At 34.3% G+C, this 23492-nt stretch overlaps 2 protein-coding genes across 2 annotated transcripts; both read right to left on the bottom strand.

Annotated features, from left to right (window-relative positions):
• Nucleotides 1-1768: 1768 nt before the first annotated feature.
• On the bottom strand, nucleotides 1769-2215 carry LOC131859444 (LEAF RUST 10 DISEASE-RESISTANCE LOCUS RECEPTOR-LIKE PROTEIN KINASE-like 2.4). Its single transcript, XM_059213188.1, has one exon. It carries the CDS (start codon nucleotides 2213-2215, stop codon nucleotides 1769-1771), a length of 447 nt encoding a protein of 148 aa, XP_059069171.1.
• An 18491-nt stretch (nucleotides 2216-20706) lies between these two features.
• Nucleotides 20707-23061, bottom strand: LOC131049856 (LEAF RUST 10 DISEASE-RESISTANCE LOCUS RECEPTOR-LIKE PROTEIN KINASE-like 1.2). Its single transcript, XM_057983938.2, has 3 exons — nucleotides 22215-23061; nucleotides 21992-22030; nucleotides 20707-21849 (listed from the first exon to the last, which is right to left on the bottom strand). The coding sequence occupies exons 1-3, from the start codon at nucleotides 22951-22953 to the stop codon at nucleotides 20789-20791; spliced, it is 1839 nt and encodes a 612-aa protein (XP_057839921.2). The 5' UTR covers nucleotides 22954-23061; the 3' UTR covers nucleotides 20707-20788.
• Nucleotides 23062-23492: the final 431 nt, after the last annotated feature.

Raw genomic sequence — 23492 nt, forward strand, 5'->3', positions numbered from 1 at the left:
TGGAAGAAGAGATGGATTCCATTCACAAGAATGACACTTGAGAGTTAACAGAACTTCCACATGACAAAATAAGGATTGGCACCAAATGGGTCTACAAGACCAAGTTTAACAGTGTTGAGAGTGTTGAAAGACACAAGGCAAGATTAGTTGCTAAAGGCTTCACACAGAAGTATGGAATTGATTATGAAGAGACATTTGCACCAGTAGCAAGACAAGAGACCATAAGAATGTTGATTTCATTAGCATCTCAAAAGAAGTGGAACATACATCATATGGACGTGAAAAGTGCCTTCTTGAATGGGTACTTAGAAGAGGAAGTATATGCAGAGCAGCCACAAGGTTTTGAAGTGGAAGGAAAAGAGCATCAAGTGTATAGGTTGAAGAAGGCTTTGTATGGACTCAAGCAAGCACCAAGAGCATGGTATGCCAGGATTGATGGATACTTTCAGGAGAATGGCTTCCAGAGAAGAAAGAGTGATCCTACCCTTTACTACAAACAAGAAGGTATTGATATTCTCATCATAAGTTTGTATGTTGATGATCTTTTGTACATGGGTAGTAGTTCTAAGACGAAAGATGAATTCAAAGCTGCTATGATGAAAGAATTTGAGATGAAAGATCTTGGTCTGATGAAATATTTTTTAGGAATGGAGGTTTATCAAAGTAAGGATGAGATTTTCATTTGTTTCTGAAAAGTTCAATCTTGTAGGCTTCAATGATTCAGATTGGGGAGGTAGTATGGATGACCATAAATCTACATCTAGAAATTGTTTTTCTTTTGGTTCTGGTTTGATTACCTGGAGCTCGAAAAAGAAAATTATTGTTTCCCTCTCTTCTACAAAAGCGGAGTATGTTGCAATTACCTCAGCAGGTACACAAGCTCTTTGGCTCAGAAAAGTTTTGGAAGAAATTGGAGAAAAACAAATTCAGCCTACAGTAATTAATTGTGACAATATGAGTGCCATCAAGTGAGCTAAGAATCTGGTTCATCATAGAAAAACAAAGCATTTTGATATGAAATATCACTTCATACGAGATTTGGTGAAGAAGAAGGACGTTGAATTGAAGCACATCAACACCCAAGATTAGCTAGCCGATATATTCACCAAGGCAGTTGCAAAAGCTCAATTCTTGATACTATGAGATAAGATAGTAAGCTCTCTCAGCATCAAGGGGGAGTATGTAGATGTTTGAAGTGGAGATCTTCCTTGAACATGCAGCTCCAGTTTGGACATGAATCTTTCCATTCATAACCATGCATAAGCTATTTCTAGTTTAAATCAGTTTTTGTTTATTCATGCAAATAAAGCATGTACTCCAGCATGCATTAATCCTTAGGACTATTTTTAGATTTCTTTTTTTGCATGAGTTTGTTTTTAGTTTGAGAGACTCAGTATTTTTCTATGCAAATAATGCAGAGAAGATTTAGGAAAATTATTTAATGTTTTTCTTATTGGTAGCTTTCGATGCAATGCTAGGAATATATTTAGAACTGTAGTTATTATTAATTCTTCTAGGTTGCAAATTTTTTATATACACAACCTCTATGTAATTTCTAATTATTTTGCAATAAAGAATCCATTCTTGAAAAACCGAGTTTGCAATAAAAACAGAGTAGTGTTTATTTCTGAGATTAATTGTGTTTGGCTACAATTATTTTTACCTCTACTATATTTATTGTTGTTATTGTGTGTTCTTTTCTATTTAATTTGATTAATCAGTATGCTTAGAGGAGACATAGTAGTTTCAAATTCTACAATTATGGGTTTCAGATTCTACAATTATGGAGTTTGATGTCAAAGTGAATGATGTGGCTGTGACACTCATCATGAAGATACGCAATTCCAGGAGCAGCCCCCAAAGCAATTGAATATAGCTGATCCCAATTAAGGATTTGATCTTCTTCTTTTCTTGCAAGTATGAATTTGTCGAGAGATCCATTTGAAATGTACTCATAGACGAGTGCACTTGTATGTCCTTCAAAGCAATACCCCAACAAACAAACCAAATGAACGTGATGGATCATTTCGATGGTTGCCACTTCGTTCATGAACTGAGCCCCGCTTTGCCTTGACCTATCAAGCATTTTAACTACCACAAATTTTCCTCTTGGAAGCCTTCCTTTGTAAACCACACCAAAGCCTCCTTCACCCAGTTTATCTGAAAAGTTGTTGGTGATCTTGTGCAGCCTTGAATATGAATATCTGGTCGGCATTTCATCGACATACTTGTGTAGGAACATCTCTACCTTGGAAATGGACCGAGGGTTATCTTGCTCTCTCTTTTTCCAGTAAGAAATAAAAAGCAATAGTACCACTGTCGCGAGAGCAACACCTCCCACAGAGCAAACTGGTTTACAATGAAGATACACATAAGATAGTTTGTAGATGTTTAAGAGAAAAGCACATTCTTTCTCGATTATTTTTGTTATAGAAAATTTGCATGGTTAAAAGGAAGCAATGCTTACCTAGAATAACGGTGAAGGCGGATTCACTGAGAACGTCTGAATTATAAGAATCATTAATGTTCGTAAGTAATGGTAACACTATGAAACTAGTAAAATGAAATATGCAAAATGATTCCAACTCTTTTGACATTGAAAAAAAAAAAATTGATGTTAGAAAGAGAATTCAGACACTCACAGTTCTTAGTGGTTACATTTATCTCACAAAATGGCCGCATACCTTTGCTGAAATTCCACCTTATTTCAAACCCTTGCTGTATAATTACGTTCAACATACTCCATTTCAGCATCAACCTTTAGGTTCATCCTCAATGGTAGCTGAACTTTTGATCCACAATACCACGAAGTAAAACTCGAGTTTGGAGTGGGCATGTAATACCAATTATAGCTACATTGTAAACTGGTTGCGTTATCGGGATACCCATCGTTGCAATCCCATAAAGTCATATTTTTGTAGTAATCTACTATTTGAAATTGTCGGCCAGACCAGAACTGTGTGTTAGGATGAAAAATCGAATTGAAAATAGCAGATAAACAAAATTAACAACACACAACACAAACAAAGAGACACACAGATTTATCGTGGTTCGGCAATTGCCTACATCCACACTTGAAGAAGAGGAATCAATCTATTAATCACCAATCCGGTTTACATCTACATAGGTACAATTAGCTCCAGCATTTAACCTTCAGAAATGAATTACAATCAGCTCTTAAAGAGATTGCAAAGAGAATATGAATAGCCAAGAGTTTTGGCAGCAAACAAGGAAGGAGTCCGTTGGACTTCAACTTCCAACAATCTCCCATTGAAGGCCAACGAATTGCTGCAACAAGTAGATTCCCCCACTCAGTTCTGCTATCAGTTATTGGAAAGGCCGAGAGAAGCTCGACAGAAATCGAACTTCTCCCACTTAACCACTTTAGTGAGCACATCAGTTGGATTCAGGTCGGTATGGATCTTATCTACATGAAACTTGCCTTCTTCGACCATATGGTGAACATAATGACTGCGAACATCAACATGTTTTGACTGCGGCTGAGATGTCTGATGTTTACTCGTAAAAATTGCACTATTGTTATCACAAAACAAAACAAAATCTGATTGCTTTAAACTCAACTCGCTGAACAAGCGTTGCAGCCATACCATCTCTTTTGCTCCCTCAGAAAGAGCTATGTATTATGCTTCCACAGTTGATTGAGAAACTGTATGTTGCAATTTTGAAGCCTAACTAATCACTGCCCCAAGAAATGTGAAAGCATTACCAGAAGTAGACTTTCTTTTGTCTAAGTCACCAGCAAAATCAGAATCGGTAAACCCTTACAAAACTGACTTGTCCTTTCCAAACCATAAACAAAAATCAGAAGCACCTTTGAGATACCTCAAGATATACTTAACCGCCTCCCAATGTGGTTTGCCCGGATTAGCCATAAATCTGCTCACCAATCCCACGGCATGAGCAATGTCCGATCGAGTAGACACCATAGCATACATGAGGCTTCCAACTGCAGATTTGTATGGAATTTTATCCATAAACTCCTTATTTTCTTGTGTTTTAGGACACAATCGAGAAGACAACTGAAAATGAGAGGCTAAAGGTACACAAACAGACTTAGCATCCGCCATACCAAATCTGTCCAAGACTTTTTTAATGTAGTCTTGTTGAGATAGTTTGAGTTCTCTCTTTTTTCTATCTTGAAAAATAGTCATTCCTAGGATCTTCTTTGCTGCCCCTAAATCTTTCATGGCAAATTCTTTTGCTAAATGAGTCTTAAGTTCACTCACAATCCTCATGCTTGTGCCGACCACTAGCATATCATCCACATAATGGAGAAGAATGACAAATTCACCATTAGGAAGCTTCTTGTAATAGATACAAGGATCAGACTCGTTGCGAGTAAACTTTTGATCAATCATGAACTTGTCAAATTTAAGATACCCCTGCTGGGGGGCTTGCTTAAGCCCATACAAACTGTGTTTCAATCTGCAATAAAGGTGTTCCTGCCCCTTTTTAATGAACCCTTCCGACTGATGCATAAATAGTTCCTCATCAAGGTTGCCATGGAGAAAAGCCATCTTCACATCAAGCTGTTTAAGTTCAAGATCCTAGGCTGCAACTAAGCCCAATACTGCTCGGATGGTAGTTATTTTATCTACTGGCGAGAAAATTTCTTTGAAGTCAAGGTCTTGCTGCTAAGCATATCCCTTTACAACCAGTCTTGCTCGAAATCTTTTGTGACCATCAGATTCATCTTTTAGTTTATACACCCATTTATTTCTTAATGCCTTTCTGTCAGGCAGAAGTGGCACCAAATCCCATGTCTGATTTCTCACTAGTGCATCCATTTCTTCGCACATTGCAGCGTGCAAGTTATCATGGTCTGCATTTTTACAAGCCTCTCTGTATGTTGCAGGCTCTGTTTGATCAGAGATGAGCAAACAAGGTTTAGCCTCTTCGCAAAATAGTAAATCATAATCGGAGAACTTTGCAGGAGGTCGTCTCTGTCTGGTTGATTTCCTCAATTGACTCTCTATTTCAGTAGTAGAGTCATTCAATTTTTGTAATCCCTGTTTATGTACATTAACATCACTCCCTCTGTTAATTTGCCTACTAATATCCCTGTTTGTTTTCCTATAATCAGGGTATGCGAAATCCTGTGGATTTTTATCCTTGTTTAATGCAGGCACGTCACGGGAGGAGGAACTTGCAGCAGTATTTTGCACTGCCTATGTTCTGTGTGTGTATAGGGAGCCGAGTGACAGAATGCATTGTCCATGACCTTGGGTTATCAGGAGTGCAGTGAGTGGGGAGCCGTGGTGGCATCCTCCACAGTCTGCACTGGAGGAAGACTCGACGGTGGGACTGCGAAGGTGGATTCTGTGGGGACCCCATGGAGTGGACTGCAGGGAGCCTGTGGGAGTGGGGAGAAGACTGTGGGAGACTCATGAGGAAGATCGCAAGGGATGTGCGTGGAGGTTGCAAGAAGCTCATGGGAGAGGGAGCAAGTAGCCTGCGGAGGAGTGGAGGAAGCTGCATGGTGTGGGGTGCGTGAGCCATAATGTGCAGGATGCAGTGGAGTTGTGTACCACCATGTGGGTTGCCCAGCCAAATAATGTGAGCCAACATCACCGCAATAATGATTTTCCAAGTTTCCTCCAACATCAGTGGTATTTTGGGGAGGATATGCTCTATTTTGCAGACCCCCAAATTCTGATTTAAATGAAGACCAAACATTTTCAACACTCACTTCATCATTCTCAGACTGAGAATTGTATTCAACAGATGTAGATGTCATAGGAGCTCCCACTAAATGAGAGACCGGAGGTAGAGCACTAGTAGTCGAATTCTAAAATAGAGACATAGGGACAAATTGTGTCTCTGATTTATTTGAATCTTGTAGTGCGGGAAATGAGGTTTCATGGAAAACTACATCCCTGCTGCGAACAATCATTTTGTGAAGTGGATCCCACAATTTGAAACCAAACTGCTCTTCTCCGTACCCCACAAAGATACATTTCAGCGACTTTGGATCCAATTTCGTTCGCTTTTCCTTGGGTATATGCGAGAAGGCTTCGCATCCAAACACATGAAGATGCCAATATGAAATCCTCTTCACTTTCCATTCCTCTTCCAGAATACCAAAATCCAATTTAGATGATGGACTTCGGTTGATTAAATATATTGTTGTGTTACACGCTTCTGCCCAAAATTCTTTGCCTAAACGTGCATTAGATAACATACATCGTGCCTTTTCAAAAATTGTTCTATTCATCCTCTCGGCTGCACCATTTTCTTGAGGAGTGAAAGGAACAACCTTGATTCTTCTAATCCCATTATCAACACAAAAATTATCAAATTCATGTGAACAAAATTCCAACCGTTATCGGTTTGTAAGCATTTAATTCTATGCCCAATCTGATTTTCAACTAAAGCCTTGAAAATTTTAAATTTTGAAAATACTTCAGATTTCCTAAATAGCATATAAATCCATACTTTTCTTGTACAATCATCAAGAAATGCTACAAAATAGTTAGCTCCTCCAATGGAGGTTACCTCGGTTGGTCCAAAAACATCCAAGTATACAAGCTCCAACAGTGTTGTCTTTGTGTCACGTCTGCCTTTCAAAAAACTGACTCTCTTTTGTTTGCCATAGACGCAATGTTCACAAAAAGCTAAGTCAACAAGCTTGAGGCCTAGTAGCTGATTTCTTGTATGCATAACATGGAGACCTTTCTTGCTAATCTACCCAAGTCTTTGATGTCAAAGATCTGCTTTGTTGTCCTCAATCACCATTGCAACTCCCACTTCACCATGAGTCTTAAATATGTATAGACTTTCCACTTTATTACCATTTGCAATCAGCATGGTACCATGTGTTACTTTCCATGTATCCGGGAGAAAATTAACATTAAGACCTTGACCAAAGAGCTATCCAACGGATATCAAATTCCGCTTCAATTTTGGGACATGGTGAACGTCTTTGAGCAGCCATGTTTTACCACCTTCTAATGGCAGCAATACATCCCCTTTACCTGTAATTTCACAAGCTTTGTTATCTCCTAAGAAAACATTGCCAAATGACCTTCATGGTAGTTAATGAATGCTTCAAGACATGAGGTAGCATGATAGGAGGCACCGGAATCAAGCACCCATGAATCCGGAGTAGTGTCGGTTGTTGAAAGGATTAAAACACTATCATCTTTATCATAAATTATATTTGCTTCGCTATCTCGCACTCTCTCTTGTGCTTTTTTGAAATTTCTGCAATCCTTTTTCACATGACTAGCTTTGCCACAAAACCAACATTCACCATTTCTGTTTCTAGACTTCGATCTCTTTGCTGATTTCGAATGTTTATGGTAATTATTTCTGCCTCTATTATGACTTCTACCTCTATTATCGGTGCTGACCACCGTTAAGGCTTCACCGGATGAAGGTTTGTCATTCTTTCTTCTCAAATCCCCGCTGAGAAGAGTAGCTGCTACATCATTAAAAACTAACTTATTTTTACCCGATATAGATGTGCTAACTGCTATTACAACACCATCCCAGTTGCTTGGTAAAGAACATAATAATAAAACAACCTTGCTTTCATCATCTTGTGTCATCCCCACCGAAGTCGCTTGACTAGTCAATGTATTGAATTCATTGATGTGGTTTGCCATAGCACAACCTTCCTTCATTTTCAGTTTGTACAAGCGCTTCATAATAAAAACTTTATTTGCAGTCGATGCCATTTCATACATGGCTGAGAGTCTATCCCATACTTCTTTTGTTGTTGCATCACCTGTGACATTCAAGAGAACATTATTGGACGGCGAGAGAAAAATTGTCGCTCTCGCCTTCTAGTCCAATTTTTCCCAATCTTCATCAGTCATCTCAGCTTGTTTCTTTTCTTTCCCTTGAAGCGCGAGTGAAAGGTCTTGCTTTATTAGCAAAGACTCCATCTGCACTTTCCATAATCTGAAGCTTTGACCGGAGAACTTCTCTATCTTCGATTCTTCCATGATTCTGGAAATTCAAACACCAAAATCTAAACAACGATCTAACCTCGCTCTGATACCAATTGTTAGGATGAAAAATCGAATTGAAAACAGCAGATAAATAGAATTAACAACACACAACACAAACAAAGAGACACACAGATTTATCATGGTTCGACAATTGCCTACATCCACACTTGAAGCAGGGGAATCAATCTATTAATCACCAATCTGGTTTACATCTACACAGCTGCAATCAGCTCCAGCAATTAACCTTCAGAAATGAATTACAATCAGCTCTTAAAGAACTTACAAAAAGAGAATATGAACAGCCAAGAGTTTTGGCGGCAAACAAAGAAGAAGTCCGTTGGACTTCAACTTCCAACACTGCGCTGTGTTATTACTCAACGATAGGTCGCGTGGACTTCTCCACAGGTTATTATCAATGATCGTAATGGTATTACTAGTGTTCCCTTCAAATTAGATTCGGGGTTCCAGTATGTAGTATTGGTGTCAACTAATATTAATCAGAGGCATACCATAGTACTTATCACAGACGAGCTGAAGCGCAGGATCACCGCAGCCGCTGTTCTTCCTTCCAAAAGGATAATGAAAACTATAAATCCCACATGTGAAAGGTTCGTCACATGCTCCATCACAGAGAGTGGACAGCAGTGATATTAGAATTGTGAAGAACATAAACAGAAAACGGTTGCAGCTTGAAGAGACAAAGAAATCGGAGGACAAAAAATAGCGAGCATTGTGAGGCAGAGAATATAGAACTTCCATTGCAGCAACGTTGGGACAATGGGAGAGATTCAGGATCAAATAAATGGACAAACATCAAGCGAACTTTAACTAGGGGAAAAATGTGAATGGAAGAGAACGAAGGAAAACATGATATTGTGAAACTGACGTAAGCTGGAATGGAAGACTGACTATTAGCCATCGGAATTGAATTATCGTCGTGTATTGGGGTGCGAATTCATTTCCACAAACCTTCCGGACATCTGAGAACAATAAAAATGATTCCCTACGGGGGTGTAAATTTCTTGAACGGGGATGTATGCACAAGAATGGAAATGGGACACCATTGATTTTCAAACTTATCTTCCTTGTCCGTATAAGGAATATTCATTATTTTTCCCCTAAAGAATTAGTAATAACACATTTTATGGCCGTGGCAAGACCGATAGGATCTCTAAATGCAATTGGTGAAGAAATCACATAATGTCCCCGACTATCAACGATTTTTACATCTATCGAAAGAAAAAAAAAAAGATTTTCATTCTCATGGCAAGGTCATTAGGATCTCTAAATACAATGGGTGAGGAGATCACATATATCAAATGATATCTATCAAATGCTTACAAAATGCTTACAAAAGAGTGTGATGAAAAATATGGTTTTCAATATCATGGCGAGGTCAATAGGATCTCTAAATGCAATGGTGAAGAAATCACATAAATCAAATGTTCTTGAATAAAACAATTGTTATATCTATCGAATTTATTATGGATGATTTTGGATTGATTATGTTCATTTCTTTCTTTTTTTGGAGGGTTTTATCTTAAATCCATAAAATTTATTAGCTTTTTTAAATGGAAACAAGAGTATTAAGTTGAAACATCTTCAACTATGAGTCAAAGATTGAGTGGTATCCATTCTTTCAAAGCGGTGTGAGGTACAATTCTAGCCTCATCCCTTTGTTGTTGAGGTATTGCACTTAGTGCGACTTGATCCTTACTAGGCTTCTTCACAAGTTGTGATACAAAGCTAGAAAGACTTGTGTTGCTACATGCCTTAGTCAACATGTGCTCATCTCAATTCCAATTGCAAAAATAAAGGAAATTCAAGTTGTAAGACTAGACAAAAAGATCCAACAAATGAGCATGCTTCAATAACTACTATCATATGGTGTATTAATGACCCGTTATTTTTATAGTTCTATTCTTTATTTATATACTTTTATTCACTAATTATAATGTTAAATAGTAGAAATCATTTTATTTGTACTTCAACCTTTCACAAAAAATATTCATTTCACAAGTTACATCAAAGAAACAAGGTCAATCACATGGTGGCACACGAGGCAATTACTAATCCATATTGTGATGCACAAATTTCATTCTAAAATTCTTGGAGGCATTTTTAACAAGTCAAGAAAGATGCAACTAAAATGGCTATGTATCATTTAGATGTAGAATGTCAAACAATAGCTTTAATCTCTTAACTCACATATGAAGGTATAGTATTTTTTTTATGAACATTTGACATTTAAAGAACTTAAGACATGTAAAGTTAAGATGAGCAATTCTTGAGTCCTCTCCTTTACATGGATGTGAAGTACAAATTGTAGCTTCTAGTGCCACAATAATTACAATTAATAAGACCATTTTTTAGAAGTTCGTGACAAATTAAAAACAGAAAAAACTTATAGTCCATAATATCAACTTCATAATATTTTTAGATTCGACGATGTAATTTTTTTATCATCAATCTTGTAAAATCTAGAAATCTTGCCAAGTGGAATGCATGACCAACCTTTCTAATCCAACGAGCATGCCATGAGTCCCACATTAGGTTAAAGTATACATGTGACAACATTGACATGACAATGACCTGTATTTATTAGATATTTTATTTATTTTATTTTTAGTTGTGAATAATGAAGTTTAGATTTATAATTTAATATTATACTTTAATGCATAAATCCAAATTAATTAATTTTCATTACTTATTGAAAAGGGAACTAATAAAATTTTGATGTATTTTTTAGAGATTTAGGATCTAATTCATTATTTTTAATAATGATTTTTATATATTAATTATAAAATAACAAAATATGATGCATATTATATTTCCTAGAAAGATAATATTGATTTCTATGTACCAATAAGAAAAACTTCATACGACTTTCTTTGACTATAAAAACATAACATGAATTAATATGTTTTATCTTCTAGCATGGTAACATGTGAATAGGAGGGGAAGAGACTACCGCAAAGGGTGTTACACCTACATGTTTAATCTAAGGGTCTAGATACGAATTGACCATATATATAATTTTCTAAGGGGTTACATCGAAGGGTATTTTATCAAGCCCTCCCTCCATACAAATCCACATCTATGTCGAGTGGATTAAAGAAACATCTCTAAAATTGAATCCTCATGTGTATTCAACATGTTTTATTGCATTTTTTCCTATCTACAATTCTCATAGCACAAGTGAAGAATTGAGACTTTGTGGAATGTCACTCATCCTAGTACTATTCCAATTCAACCTCATGTAACCATATTATTGCAAGCTAAGTGGGCTTTATTTGGAGGCAAATTCCATTGTTAAATGCACTTGAGTTGGAGTAGTATTGATATGGGCAACCTCCTACAAAGTCTCATTGCTTCAACCTTATGAGCATCACCTAGATGTGATGAGTGCTAAGTGGACCATTCATTCTCATTAAAGATGGGTTTTTGTGAAACATTGCTCATTAAATATAGATCAATAACAATGATTGAAATACTACAAAATAACGATATTATAATTCAATCTTTTTATCAATTTCAAAAGGGAAAATTAGTTTATAATATAAGGAAGATGACTTTATTCTCTACTCCATATGAAATTTAAACTGTAATATGGAAATATGTTAAGCTTGTTAAATAATATAATCTAGAAGTTTGTATTCTAAATTCATTCTATGTTCCATAAAATTGTCCCTTTCTCTTTTCCTTTCTTTTCCTTTCATCCTTCATGAAAGAGGAGGCGAGAGATAAATAGTTGGAAAAAGTCTATAACTATAGGAGATTATAGGAAAAAATTGAATATTGGAAATTCTATTTAAATAATTTATTGATCTCGTATTAAGAAAATATGAAATTTTATATACATGCAATATATGATACTGACAATTAATGATTTTATTTTAGTATCTATTTATTTTTAATTGGATAACGACCCTACAAATAGAACTCTTAATTTCCATCTAATTTTTTTATTATTTTTATAATAAATAATAAATATTTTAAATTTGTGTTAATATTTTTTAATTAATTAAATTTATAATTTATATTATTTTCATTTTATTATTTTTAAAATTTATTGGAATATAATTGTATAGTTTTTTATTAATATAATTATATTATTTTATAGACTCTTAACATTATATCATTTACACCATTCACTTGAAAAGTTAAGAATTTTTAAAATTATTCTCAGATTTTAAAATATAGATTAGTAGAAAAAAATTAATAATTTATGATTTTCTATTGGTATTCCTATATTTTTAGTTGGACAAGGTGCCTAATAAATAGAATCATTATATTTCCAATTAAAAATATTTATTAATTTTAGTATTTTCATAATAACTTTATAATTTTTAATTTAATAAATTAAACTAATTTAATTACTTTATTAATTAAATTTATAATATTTTAATGTTATTACTATATTATTTATTAAATTTATTAATTTATAATTTAATAGTTTTCATTAATTCAAATTATTTGAAAATTATTATAATTCAATATTTGCATTTTTATAAAATTATTTGAAAATTTATTAGAATATAATTGTATAGTTTTTATTAATCTAATTATATTATTTTATAAATTCTTAACATTATAATTGATCATTTACACTTTCATTTACTTGAAAATCTAAGAGTTTTTTAGATTAATCTTAAATTTTAAAATATAGTTTAGTAGAAAAAAGACTAATAATTCATGATTTTCACCCGCGGGGAGGGAGAGACTGTGGCCTTTTTCATGGCACGACAAGGCATGACACAGAGTCACAGAGCACATATTCTCAACAGATGGGACTGACACGTACAGAGGATGAAGGGATTCATTATCCCCAAGGTCTAATACGTATATGTAGAGGGAGGAATACATAGGAGGAATAGAAATAGGCATGGCATGGGTTTTAAATTACTGCATAGCCAGTGCCCACAACATAGTATGGATCATAATTGAATATTCAAATTTTATCTCCAAAAAAAATAAAATAATTCAAGTATGTATGAGCACACCAAGGTTTATTCAATGCTTGATAGCATATCGTTTTTTCTCTTATATATTTTTTAATTTTTGTTTTAGTATTTGTTCACTTTAATTTTTAAAAATTTATTTATTTTGAATAAGGTTATAATTTATCGTTAAATATTAGATCATGGACAATAACTTTCTTTTATTTTTTATTTTTCGAAGCTAAAAATCTTAAGATCTCACTATTTCTTGTTGACATAAAGTCTAAAAGTTTAAATTAATGTATAAAGGGTTGTGTTATCCAAAATTAACATTCTAGAATGTTTATATATCATCACATCATTACATGATGAAATAATAAAGCATCACATTTCTATCAAAGAGAATTTGACTTTTAAAAGAATTATGAGTGAATTCTCATTCATAAATATAAAAATATTTAACAATCAACATATATTTTCAAGACACATTTTAATACATCTTCAAACACAATCACACATCAATTGACTTCAACTTTCCAAGACTTGTTAATTCTTTATGACATCAATTGCCACAACATCCATCTCTATTATAAACTCTATCTCAAATCTAAGGTGAAAAAAATCTTTAACTTTAATCTTTATATGGAGAGGATCCAATAGTTGAGCATCCTAATTTTGCACCTACCATTATCCTATGTGATAATTTCAAATCACTCCTTTTTTTACAACAAAATGCTTGGCAAGTCTTCGACTTATAACTAACTTCTCGTGTCCACATCAAATACGATGTACTTCAATATGTTTTTTATATAGGTGTTTAAAAAGGTCTCAGAAAAGATTTAGAGTAGTAGTTGTGCACTAAGTCATATTTTACTGGTGTGTCAATGAGAGATGACATGATTTATTGCTTTTTAGATCTAAAATATATATTTAATTCAATGATACATACTCATGATCAACAATAAAAACTTAAAGTCACAACTACTAATCTATATTTTTATAGATATTAAAGAACAAATACTATTAACTACTATTGAATATAATCAAGTAGTATATTATCTCTCTACAAGACATCACACATTACTTAGTAGTTGATTTAAAAATACAATGCCTCATCAATGGGTCCTTGGTCTACTGGTGAAGTTGAATGGTTCCAAATGAGTCCACTAGGGATCAAGTCTTGCTGAGTGCAAGACTACGACATTATAAGGGATGAGGTTGGGATTGTGTCCTGGATGAATTTGACAAAATGGATACCCCTCAGTCCTTGGCTCTTAGCCGAAGAGGCTTCAGCCTCTAGACTCATGCCCTCATATTGGATGGCAAAAACTACTCTGTTAAGATCCTCACTAGACTTGTGTGCCTGCAGACTTTGTGCTTTTACTAGACTGTTGTGCTGAATCTCCATGTGGTTATCCTTCTAATGGCACTTCCCTTATAATGGCACTTGATGGGAGGAGTGCGAAATATAAGTCATGAAATTGTGACATGAAGTTAGGAAGATCGGAGGAAACCTCTGCTACCTACATGCCGGATCGATTGCCCCTACCAAAATGAAGTCAAGTCAAGCTGCATGACTCCGTGCTTGTGAGATGGAAATTGTTGTTGCACTTGCCCATGGCGACATAAAGTCATTGTGATTTTGGAAATTTATGCTCGACTTTGACTGCAGCGTGGGTCACGCACTAAGCGACATCGTCGACACGACAATGGACAATATCCACTTTCATGGCGAGAAAATAATTACAACTAGCGGAACCTTCTGCTGTTGAATAGAAGGAAGCTTCCTGCGTCAGGTTTTCAAGGAACTCATCTATGAGGCCTGCCAGGGCCTGCTAAATTGTTTTGGAATTTGTTTACAGACTTTTGAAATTGGAGTTTTTTTTAAAGAATAATGTTGAAAAATTTAATATGATGATAAACTATAATCTATTTGTTTTGGGTTTTTGTTGGGAGATAAATGTTTCCACATTATTATAGTCTTTAATTTCTATTTATGTTGATTTCATAATTATAAATTATAATTGCAAAATACAAATCTATCATGTAATTCAGGTATGGTTTACTTATTTGTGTATTTTGGCTTGTAATTCACTATGATGTCTACATTTTAGTAGTTGTTAAATGTTGATGGTATTTAAAAATGAACTAGGGAGATCCTTAGATTAAAAATGTCATGTTCTAAGCATTTCCTAGATACAAAGTTAAGACTAGGAAGGTATTTACTCGAGTAGAAATAAATAGGCTTATTTATCTTTGTTCTAAATATGATCAAGTTACATGGTCTAGAGTTATTATGAGCTAAAAGGATATAATAATGAAATAATTTCGCATACAATAAAACTTTCACCAAATTGAAAGCCAATCCAACAAAACTAGAGGCCAATCAATCTTAACTTTGAATCTCTCATGAAACAAAAACTCACCAAGTTAATTGAATTAGAAATCATATTTCCCATCAAGCATTTAACATGTGTGTCAAATCTATTGTCACTTAGAAAGAAGAATGGAGAGATATATGTCTATGTGGTGATTTTAGAAATCTAAATAGATTATTTTCTAAAGGATCATTGCCAACTCCCTTCAATTGAGTGGATACTACAAACAATGGCCAACTCAAAAAAATTATTCTTTTTGGATGGGTTCTACGATTATAATCAAGTTTGGGTGAAGGAAGATGACCAATACAAGATAGCTTTCACCACTAGATGCAACGAATTCACTTTTGCAAGAATGCCATTTGGATTGTCGAGAGCTAATAAATAAAATAATTTTAATTTATCTTAATGAATCTTGTAGTTTTATCCAAAAGAAAAAGATCATATTGAACATTTAGAGTAGGCGTTCAAAAAATGCCTGGAATTCAAGATTTATTCTTGAATCCCAAGAAAGATGTCTTAAGAGTCTCACAATGTAAACTCCTTGGACATGTGGCATCTTAAGAAGGTATAGCCATTGACCTTAATAAGGTAAAGGTAATTTTTAAATTATCTCTTCTAGTGAACAAGAAATTAGTCCAATTGTTTCTCAAAAAGATTAATATTTTGGGTAGGTTAATTTCAAACTATGTAGGACTAATACATCATATTACATTCATATTGATGAAAGATAAAGTGTTCAAATGGACCCTTGAGGGAAGAGAAGCCTTTGACAAAGTCAAGAAAGCAATATCCTTAGCTCTAATTTTAGAAAATCCTAATTTTATAGAAGACTTTTCTTATGTATGCTTATGGAAAGGGCTTGAATATAGGCACCATTTCAACACATAAAGATGAGGTAGGGAAAGGTGCACATCTAATTGATTTTATCGCCTAAAGCATGAATGTAACATGATAACTAATTCATAAATAAAACAAAAGGAAAAATATTAAATTTCGTTTGCATAAAAAGAATTGACATCTTCCTATGAATCAAAATTTTAAAAAAACTTTATAACTAATTTGAATCAAGAGATGAAATGTAATCATAAGAATCAACAAAATGAAATTATATAAATATAGAAAATAACTTGCACATTATCTTGTACATAATCATCATGTAAAAAGTACATGAGAAGGTTAAGAGTTTAGAGATGTTTTCTTTCCAATATAGAATCTCGTGCAAGCTTCGACTTATTCTGCAAGAGGCAGAGCATCATCAAGGTGCTTACCTCGAACAAAAAACCTAGCGGTCCCCCACTCACCTTCCTTATGGAAGTGGCCCTACCCTTCACAAGGGCACAAACATAGGACTGGTTCTTATTGCCATCAGAATCTAGTGTTTAGAACTTACATGACTCTAGTCTATCACACACTATAGGTACCTCCTAACTAGTATGACCTTTTGACTAGGAAGTGTATCTAGATCTAGAGGACCAGTTGGCACATGCTAAACACTGCACTACCTTGCCCAAGGTTTTATATAAATATAAATAAAATTTAACACGTAGTCATTGTTCACCACTCCGCTCGACTTGATATAACATTACTCAAGTTCTAGTTGACTTCACTTGGTGGACTTAGCCACTATGACGTGCTACACTGCATTTTTTTAACCAGTATATATATGTCACACAAGACTCAATTGGATGAAATTCTCATTTAGTCAATGTAGGGTTTCAACTTAATTATATTTCTTACTATATAGATAAGTCCTTTTATACGAATTGGTAAATTACTATTTTCAATTGGTCATAGTCTCACTTCTCTCCTCTAGCTAGGATTCCTTCCTAACCCTCTAGATAGAGATGTCGCCCTAGTATGCATAGGGTTTCTTGAGAGTTATTGCTCTCTAGATGTTTTATACTAATGTATCTCATTATTAATTATGCATGCAATTGGGTACCTCCTGACACAATACATATGTGCATGTAGGTGCATCCCTTGCACATACATGAATGTTTGCATGTACCTCAACTATAATCATATATATTTACATACTTCATCAAGATTCATTTTAATCATTCACATTTTTTACTATGCATGCAAGTGGTGTCTCTTGACACATTGCATGTGTACATATATGTGCATTCCTTGTGCATGCATGCACACATGCATGTATCTTTCCACGTCATTATGTTCTCACACATTCAATTAATCTCCATGAATTTTCAAAAGACTATAAATGGTTGGGTTAGCATACCTAAGGAATTGCATTGCTATTACAAATGACTATGACTCATTGGGTTCAAACAATTTTGGTCTATTAACTCATAGATCTAATTGCAAGGTGGAAAGGATATGGCTATTTTCCCTGCAATCTGGAGAAAATGTCACTTGACGACGAGAAGTAGAGAATGCAGACGTCTAGAGAGGAGGGCGAGAAGGTAACCGTACGGAAAAATAATCCACAAAATGCTTCAAGAATAATTAAAATATGGCTAAAAAATGCCCTTTCGCCAATGCCAAGGCAAAGATCAACATGGCCGACGATGAACATAAAATAGAATGTTCAATATTTAATTGCCAAACTTAAAACTATATTCAATATTATAGCTTATTAAGCGAGCAGTCCTAAATGACTTAAAAATTTGAATTAGGCGCCTTTTTAATTTGTAATTGGGTCAATTATAATCTCTTTTTGAATTAGAAAGTGAATGGGTTTTGGTGTAAAAAAGTTCATGCATTGGGTGACAGTTTAAAACGACCACCTTTTTACCCTCGTGCACATAATAGATTCGACAATATGTATTGTTACTATCGAGAAGCCGAAACAATAGCTATAAACAGTTAAGTCACATGCAGAAACTACTTAAAATATCATTGAAATCCGATATTAGATACCTAAAATTAGATATAACGCTACGGCTACCGAATGCTATTGATGGGGGAGTACGGAATAAATTATCTAAATACAGTTGGGAAGATCAGGGGAAATCTCGGCTACTTGCGTGAGTGATACGAAGTCAAGTTGAGAGAAAACGTTCGTATGATTTTGGACGCTTGTGCGCCATTTTCGGCGTGGGTCCCGCATTGGGCGAAGGCACTGGCTATCCAGGGGAAAATTTGCACCGCCTGGATAGCCGTGCTTCCTCGGTCCGTGCCTTCTGTGCCTGCCACTTCCTGCAGCATCGTGCAATCCTCTCTCCCGTCCGTGCAACTCTGCGGCTTCGAAGAGTGTGCCCTCCGCTTTGCTGTTAAAAGGAATTACGCTGCCCCTTTAAAAGAAATTATTTATATTTTTGTTAAATTTTGTATATATTTGTATATATTTTTTTAAATGTATTTTATTTATATTATATTTTTTATATTTTTATTTATTATTATATTTTAAATTTTATATATTCGTTTATATTTTGTTAAATAAATTTATTAAAATATGTTTAATATATATTTTTATTTTAGTAATGTATTTTATTTTTAAATTTTTAATATACTTCTATATTTAATTTTATAATTTAAAATTTAAATTATAATATTACATAATTCATAAATAATTATATAATCTATATTTAATATAAATTAAAATATATTTTCTATGTATTATATAATATTTAAATATATTATATTTTATATAAGTACTTTATAGTATAATAAATTTTATGCATTACATAAATTTTATATGTTTTATTATGATTCAAAGTGAATAGTGAATACGCTTTTACTTATAATTCAAAATCACTAAAGTAAATTATAAGTGAAAGTTTATTCACTTTGAATTATAATTGAAAGGGAAATGGACAACAGTGGCGTGAGAATCATTACAACGAGCGGTTGTAATTTAGGTTATCGAGAACTTAGAAAAGCAAGGCAGGGCCTGCTAAACTGTCATCGAATTTGTTTCCCTTCAGAACAAATTTTGAAAATGGGAGGGGAAAAGAATCCCCCACACAAAGCAAAAGTAAATTGTACAACTAATACACGTGCTATCTACATACAAGTTTAAATTGAAATTCTAAATTCTATTAGCTTTTAAATTTTAATATTTTTTATTAATTTTTAATCTGTATAATATTAAGTTTAAATATTGTTAATATTGATGCAGGGAAAATTAGTTTAAATTATTAATTAGAATTAATAATTTATTAATAAAAAATTAATATAATAAATTTAGAATTTTATTGTTAGGAATAATGTTGAAGAATATAATATGACGGACCACTAAAATCTATTTGTCTTGAGACTAAAATTGAATCTTGATGTGATAAATGTCTCAATATCATCATCATATTTAAGTTCTATGTAGGTTGATTCCATGGTTGTAAATTATTTTTACATAGCACAACGCTGTTATGCAACTTAGATATGACGTAGTGAGATGTCCACTTTTGCTCCCTAGTTCACTATGATTTCTACATTTTGCTAATTGTTAAATGTTGGCAATATTTAAAATTGTTGGAGAGAACTCTAGACCATAAAAGTCATCTTCTCCTAGGTTGATCTCCTTGTTTAAACTATCATTTATAATTGTGAACATGATATAAGACAATAATTTCAAGCAATGCAACTACTTTAGATGACTTTAATGATTGTTATATTGTTTTTACTAACTGCTATAAATCAAAAGGTACTTATATTGATTATTATTTGTAATATATGTATGAGGTAAATACACATACAAGACAATAAATGAATGCATATCTAATGGCTTGACAAGAAATTATGCAAATTTATACTAAGGTACCTTATAATGGTTAATGTAATATGTGAGTATCGATAATATTTGAAATTCAAATTTAAATTATTAGATTAGATCTTGAGGTGTAGGGTTGATCATGCACATTAAATGTAAATGACTTAAGATAGAAAAGAGCTCATATTTAGGTCAAGGTCAAATGTATGGAAGTGAATGCTTTCATTTGCATAATAAATGGTTAATGTGTAGAAATATGTATAGATACAAATAAGATAAGGTCGAATGCATGGAAATAAATATAAATGGAGTATGGTGACAAACAAGGAATAAGTCCAACTTTACACAATATTTAATATGATGTCAAAATAAAACCATGTCATCATTTTGTTATTTATTCTTAAACATCAAATGATTTAACAATCAAAGATAAATTTTGTCCAATAAACATAAGAAAATTATTTACCACTTTTTTTTCTATTGAATGAAACATAAAATTACTATTCAATAGTTGATGTTTATGAAAGGTACATCTTGTCCTTACTCAATTCAACTTATAATTTATTTTTTAATTAAAAAAACGATATTATCATTATGCTATAATAATTATACAGTTTAATAATTTAGAACATGACAAATATAATACCAGTTGAATACTAAAACAAAACTAATCAATCAAAACTTCAAATCTTAATCCTAAGTAAACTTAATATTACCAGCAAAACTGTAACCATTATATATATATAAACATAAAATGACTTGATACATCAAAAGTTACAAAATTTACCCCCTTAATATCTAAATAACCAGTGGATTCTTTGGTCAATAAGCCAAACTTCGTTGATGCTGTCTTATCTCCTCAAGACGAGTTGCAACCTCCTTCATGTCTGGTCGAACATCCCTGTCTGTTGCCAGGCATCTGAACGCCAATTCGGCAACTGCACAAACTACAAGCTTTACCTCCTCCTCCATTCCAATCTGCAAATCTGGATCCAAAATTTCATCCAAAACTCCCCTTCTAATTTTGTCTGATGCCATAGCAGCGAGGATGATTTCATTTCTATTTCGGCTTGTATCGACAGCAACTTTAGCAGAGATAATTTCCACCAAAACAACCCCAAAGCTGTAAACATCAGACTTATCTGTGAGTTGAAAGCATTCATGATAATCTGGGTCTATATAGCCTGGCGTACCTTGCGGCGTAGTTGTGATGTGCGAGAAATTTTCAGGGAAGAGCCTGGAAAGCCCCAAATCTGCAACTTTTGCCCCGAAATTTTCATCTAGAAGAATGTTGGTAGATTTGACATCTCTGTGTAATATGGGCGGATGTAAGCCATGAAGGAACGCCAAAGCCTGAGCAGTTTCTACGGCAATGTTTAAACGTGTTTCCCAAGGCAAACCTTTTGGGGCTCTTCGACTCCCGTGAAGATGATCGGCCAAGGTCCCATTGCCCATGAATTCATAAACCAGCAGCAGAAATGGACTCCCTGGACTGCTACACCCATAAAGATCCACAAGATTTGGATGTTTAAGACAGGATAAGATCTGTACCTCGTTAATGAATTGCTCGACGCTCTTCCAGTTTTGCTGATAAAGCTTCTTTACTGCTACAGTTCGTCCGTCTTCAAGCTTGCCGAAATACACCGACCCAAACCCTCCATCTCCAACTTTGTTTTTCTCGTTGAAGAAATTTGTTGCCCATTTAAGTTCTTCATAAGAAAATATGGACAAATTAACAAACTGGTGCGGATATGCCTTCAATTCGTTTTTTTCATAATCTCCGAGATTTCCAGAAAGGCCCCGCCTGGGATACGGCCTCTTCTTCAGATAAATTAGCAGCAGTATTACTGCTGCTACCAGGGCAACGCCTCCAATGGAGAAACCTGTAGAACAATTGCAGAAAAATTGACTTCTTACTGGTTTATTCTGAGATTGATTTTAGAGGAGAAACACATTTAATTGTTGGGTCCATAGAAATTTATATAAAACTTAAGCGTTGTAAAGACAACGCATATATATACTCACCTAGAGGTAGAGCAATGGTAGTCTTATTCTTGGGCTTTTCTGCAACGATTCATTCACAAACTCCATTAGTTATAGTTTCTACTTCAAATTTCAAGAAAATCGAATCACAATATTAAGTTTAGATAAACTAATTTAGAGATTCTACTCACTCTGTTCATCTTACAAAGATCAAAATTTCACGATTTGTATATTAATTTGGTGAAACAGGAAGCAATAATTTTACCTGCGGGGCATCTGTCAGGATATAGGTTGTCCCAGGGGCACTTGCAATGAAACCGCCTCGAACTGCTGTTATAACCACAAAACCCGTGACTTAACTGGCAATCTCTACAAGCTTCGCTGACATTCCATTCAATTGGGAAACCTCCATCTATGATATGATGGTCATCTACAGGTCCTTCTGACTTATTGACTGGTAATACAACTTGTACTTTACATACTTCAGCCCAACTAATGTCTGCTGTCAAATTGTAGTGCCAATCAGAGTTACACATCAATCCAGTTGTTTGATTGGGCAAGTCTATCCACCCTGGTTCGCAGTTGCCCCCTAGGCTAATGTTTATATGTGTATGGGCAATGTGAAATTGAGAGCTGGACCTTAATTCCGTGTAGTTATTGGAAGATGGATCGCAATTATCTCTTAGCTCCTTGTCGATTATTGTCATGGTACCCCCCATTGTATGGTTGGATCTAAAGAAGTCGTAGAATTTAGGAAGCAGAATGTAGTATTTCTTACCACTGATATCAAGTACAGGCTTTGGCCATCCATCACCATAATCACCATAATCACACTCGAGCTGAAGGCTTAAGTCCCCCCAGCCACTATCCTTAAATCCGAAAGGATGCTGAAAATCATATCCACCACAGAAAAAGTGTCCAGAGAGATGAGTGACTCGTGTGAATAAAAGGAGGAGACATGCGATGAAGAAAGGGGGGAAATGTGGAAGTTGATGCAGAGTCATAGCTGTGATTTCCAAAACAGGTTGGAGAAATGGGCTTGGAATTGCAGTTTCAAATAATAGAAGCGAGAAATTAGGGGCCTTGGATGAAGGAAACCGCGGCAAACCATAATCATACGCAATGGTTGCCTCCCAATACATTTTTCTAATAATTTATTCAAGACGTAATTGACCCGTTGATGGTGTATTGCTATGCTATACTTTGCACGTATTACTCTCTTTGTTTTCATATGGTCGGTCATGGTTGTGACTTTAATTTGTTTCGCCGTGGGTGACTTTTCTACAAAAGTTATCGTGCCAAAAATGAAATGACCAAAAGAGAGAGGTTTCCTTTCTTTTTTCCTCTCCTTTCTCCCGTGTCCTTTTGTCGCTTCTTCTTGGCCTTGCTTGGTTTTAGTTCTTTGTTGTTTTCCTCCCCTTGCTTTTACTTTACTTTCAACTTTTTGTCTCTTTCATTGTTTTATTGTCTTTTTATATTGGTCTATTTTATTCATTGCAATTTTTTTAGTATTAGTTTATTTTGCTTTCGGTTATTTTTTCAT

This window comes from Cryptomeria japonica, chromosome 2, assembly GCF_030272615.1.
Source record: "Cryptomeria japonica chromosome 2, Sugi_1.0, whole genome shotgun sequence".
Classification (NCBI taxonomy): domain Eukaryota; kingdom Viridiplantae; phylum Streptophyta; class Pinopsida; order Cupressales; family Cupressaceae; genus Cryptomeria; species Cryptomeria japonica.

Bases quoted from the DNA above. Each gene is read 5' to 3' on its own strand.
- LOC131859444 (XM_059213188.1), bottom strand. From the start codon at position 2,215: ATGCCGACCAGATATTCATATTCAAGGCTGCACAAGATCACCAACAAC.
- LOC131049856 (XM_057983938.2), bottom strand. From the start codon at position 22,953: ATGACTCTGCATCAACTTCCACATTTCCCCCCTTTCTTCATCGCATGT. The intron at 22,031-22,214 runs GTAAAATTATTG...GAATCGTTGCAG, and splicing joins TCCTGACAGATGCCCCGCAG to AAAAGCCCAAGAATAAGACT. The intron at 21,850-21,991 runs GTGAGTATATAT...ATTGTTCTACAG, and splicing joins TACCATTGCTCTACCTCTAG to GTTTCTCCATTGGAGGCGTT.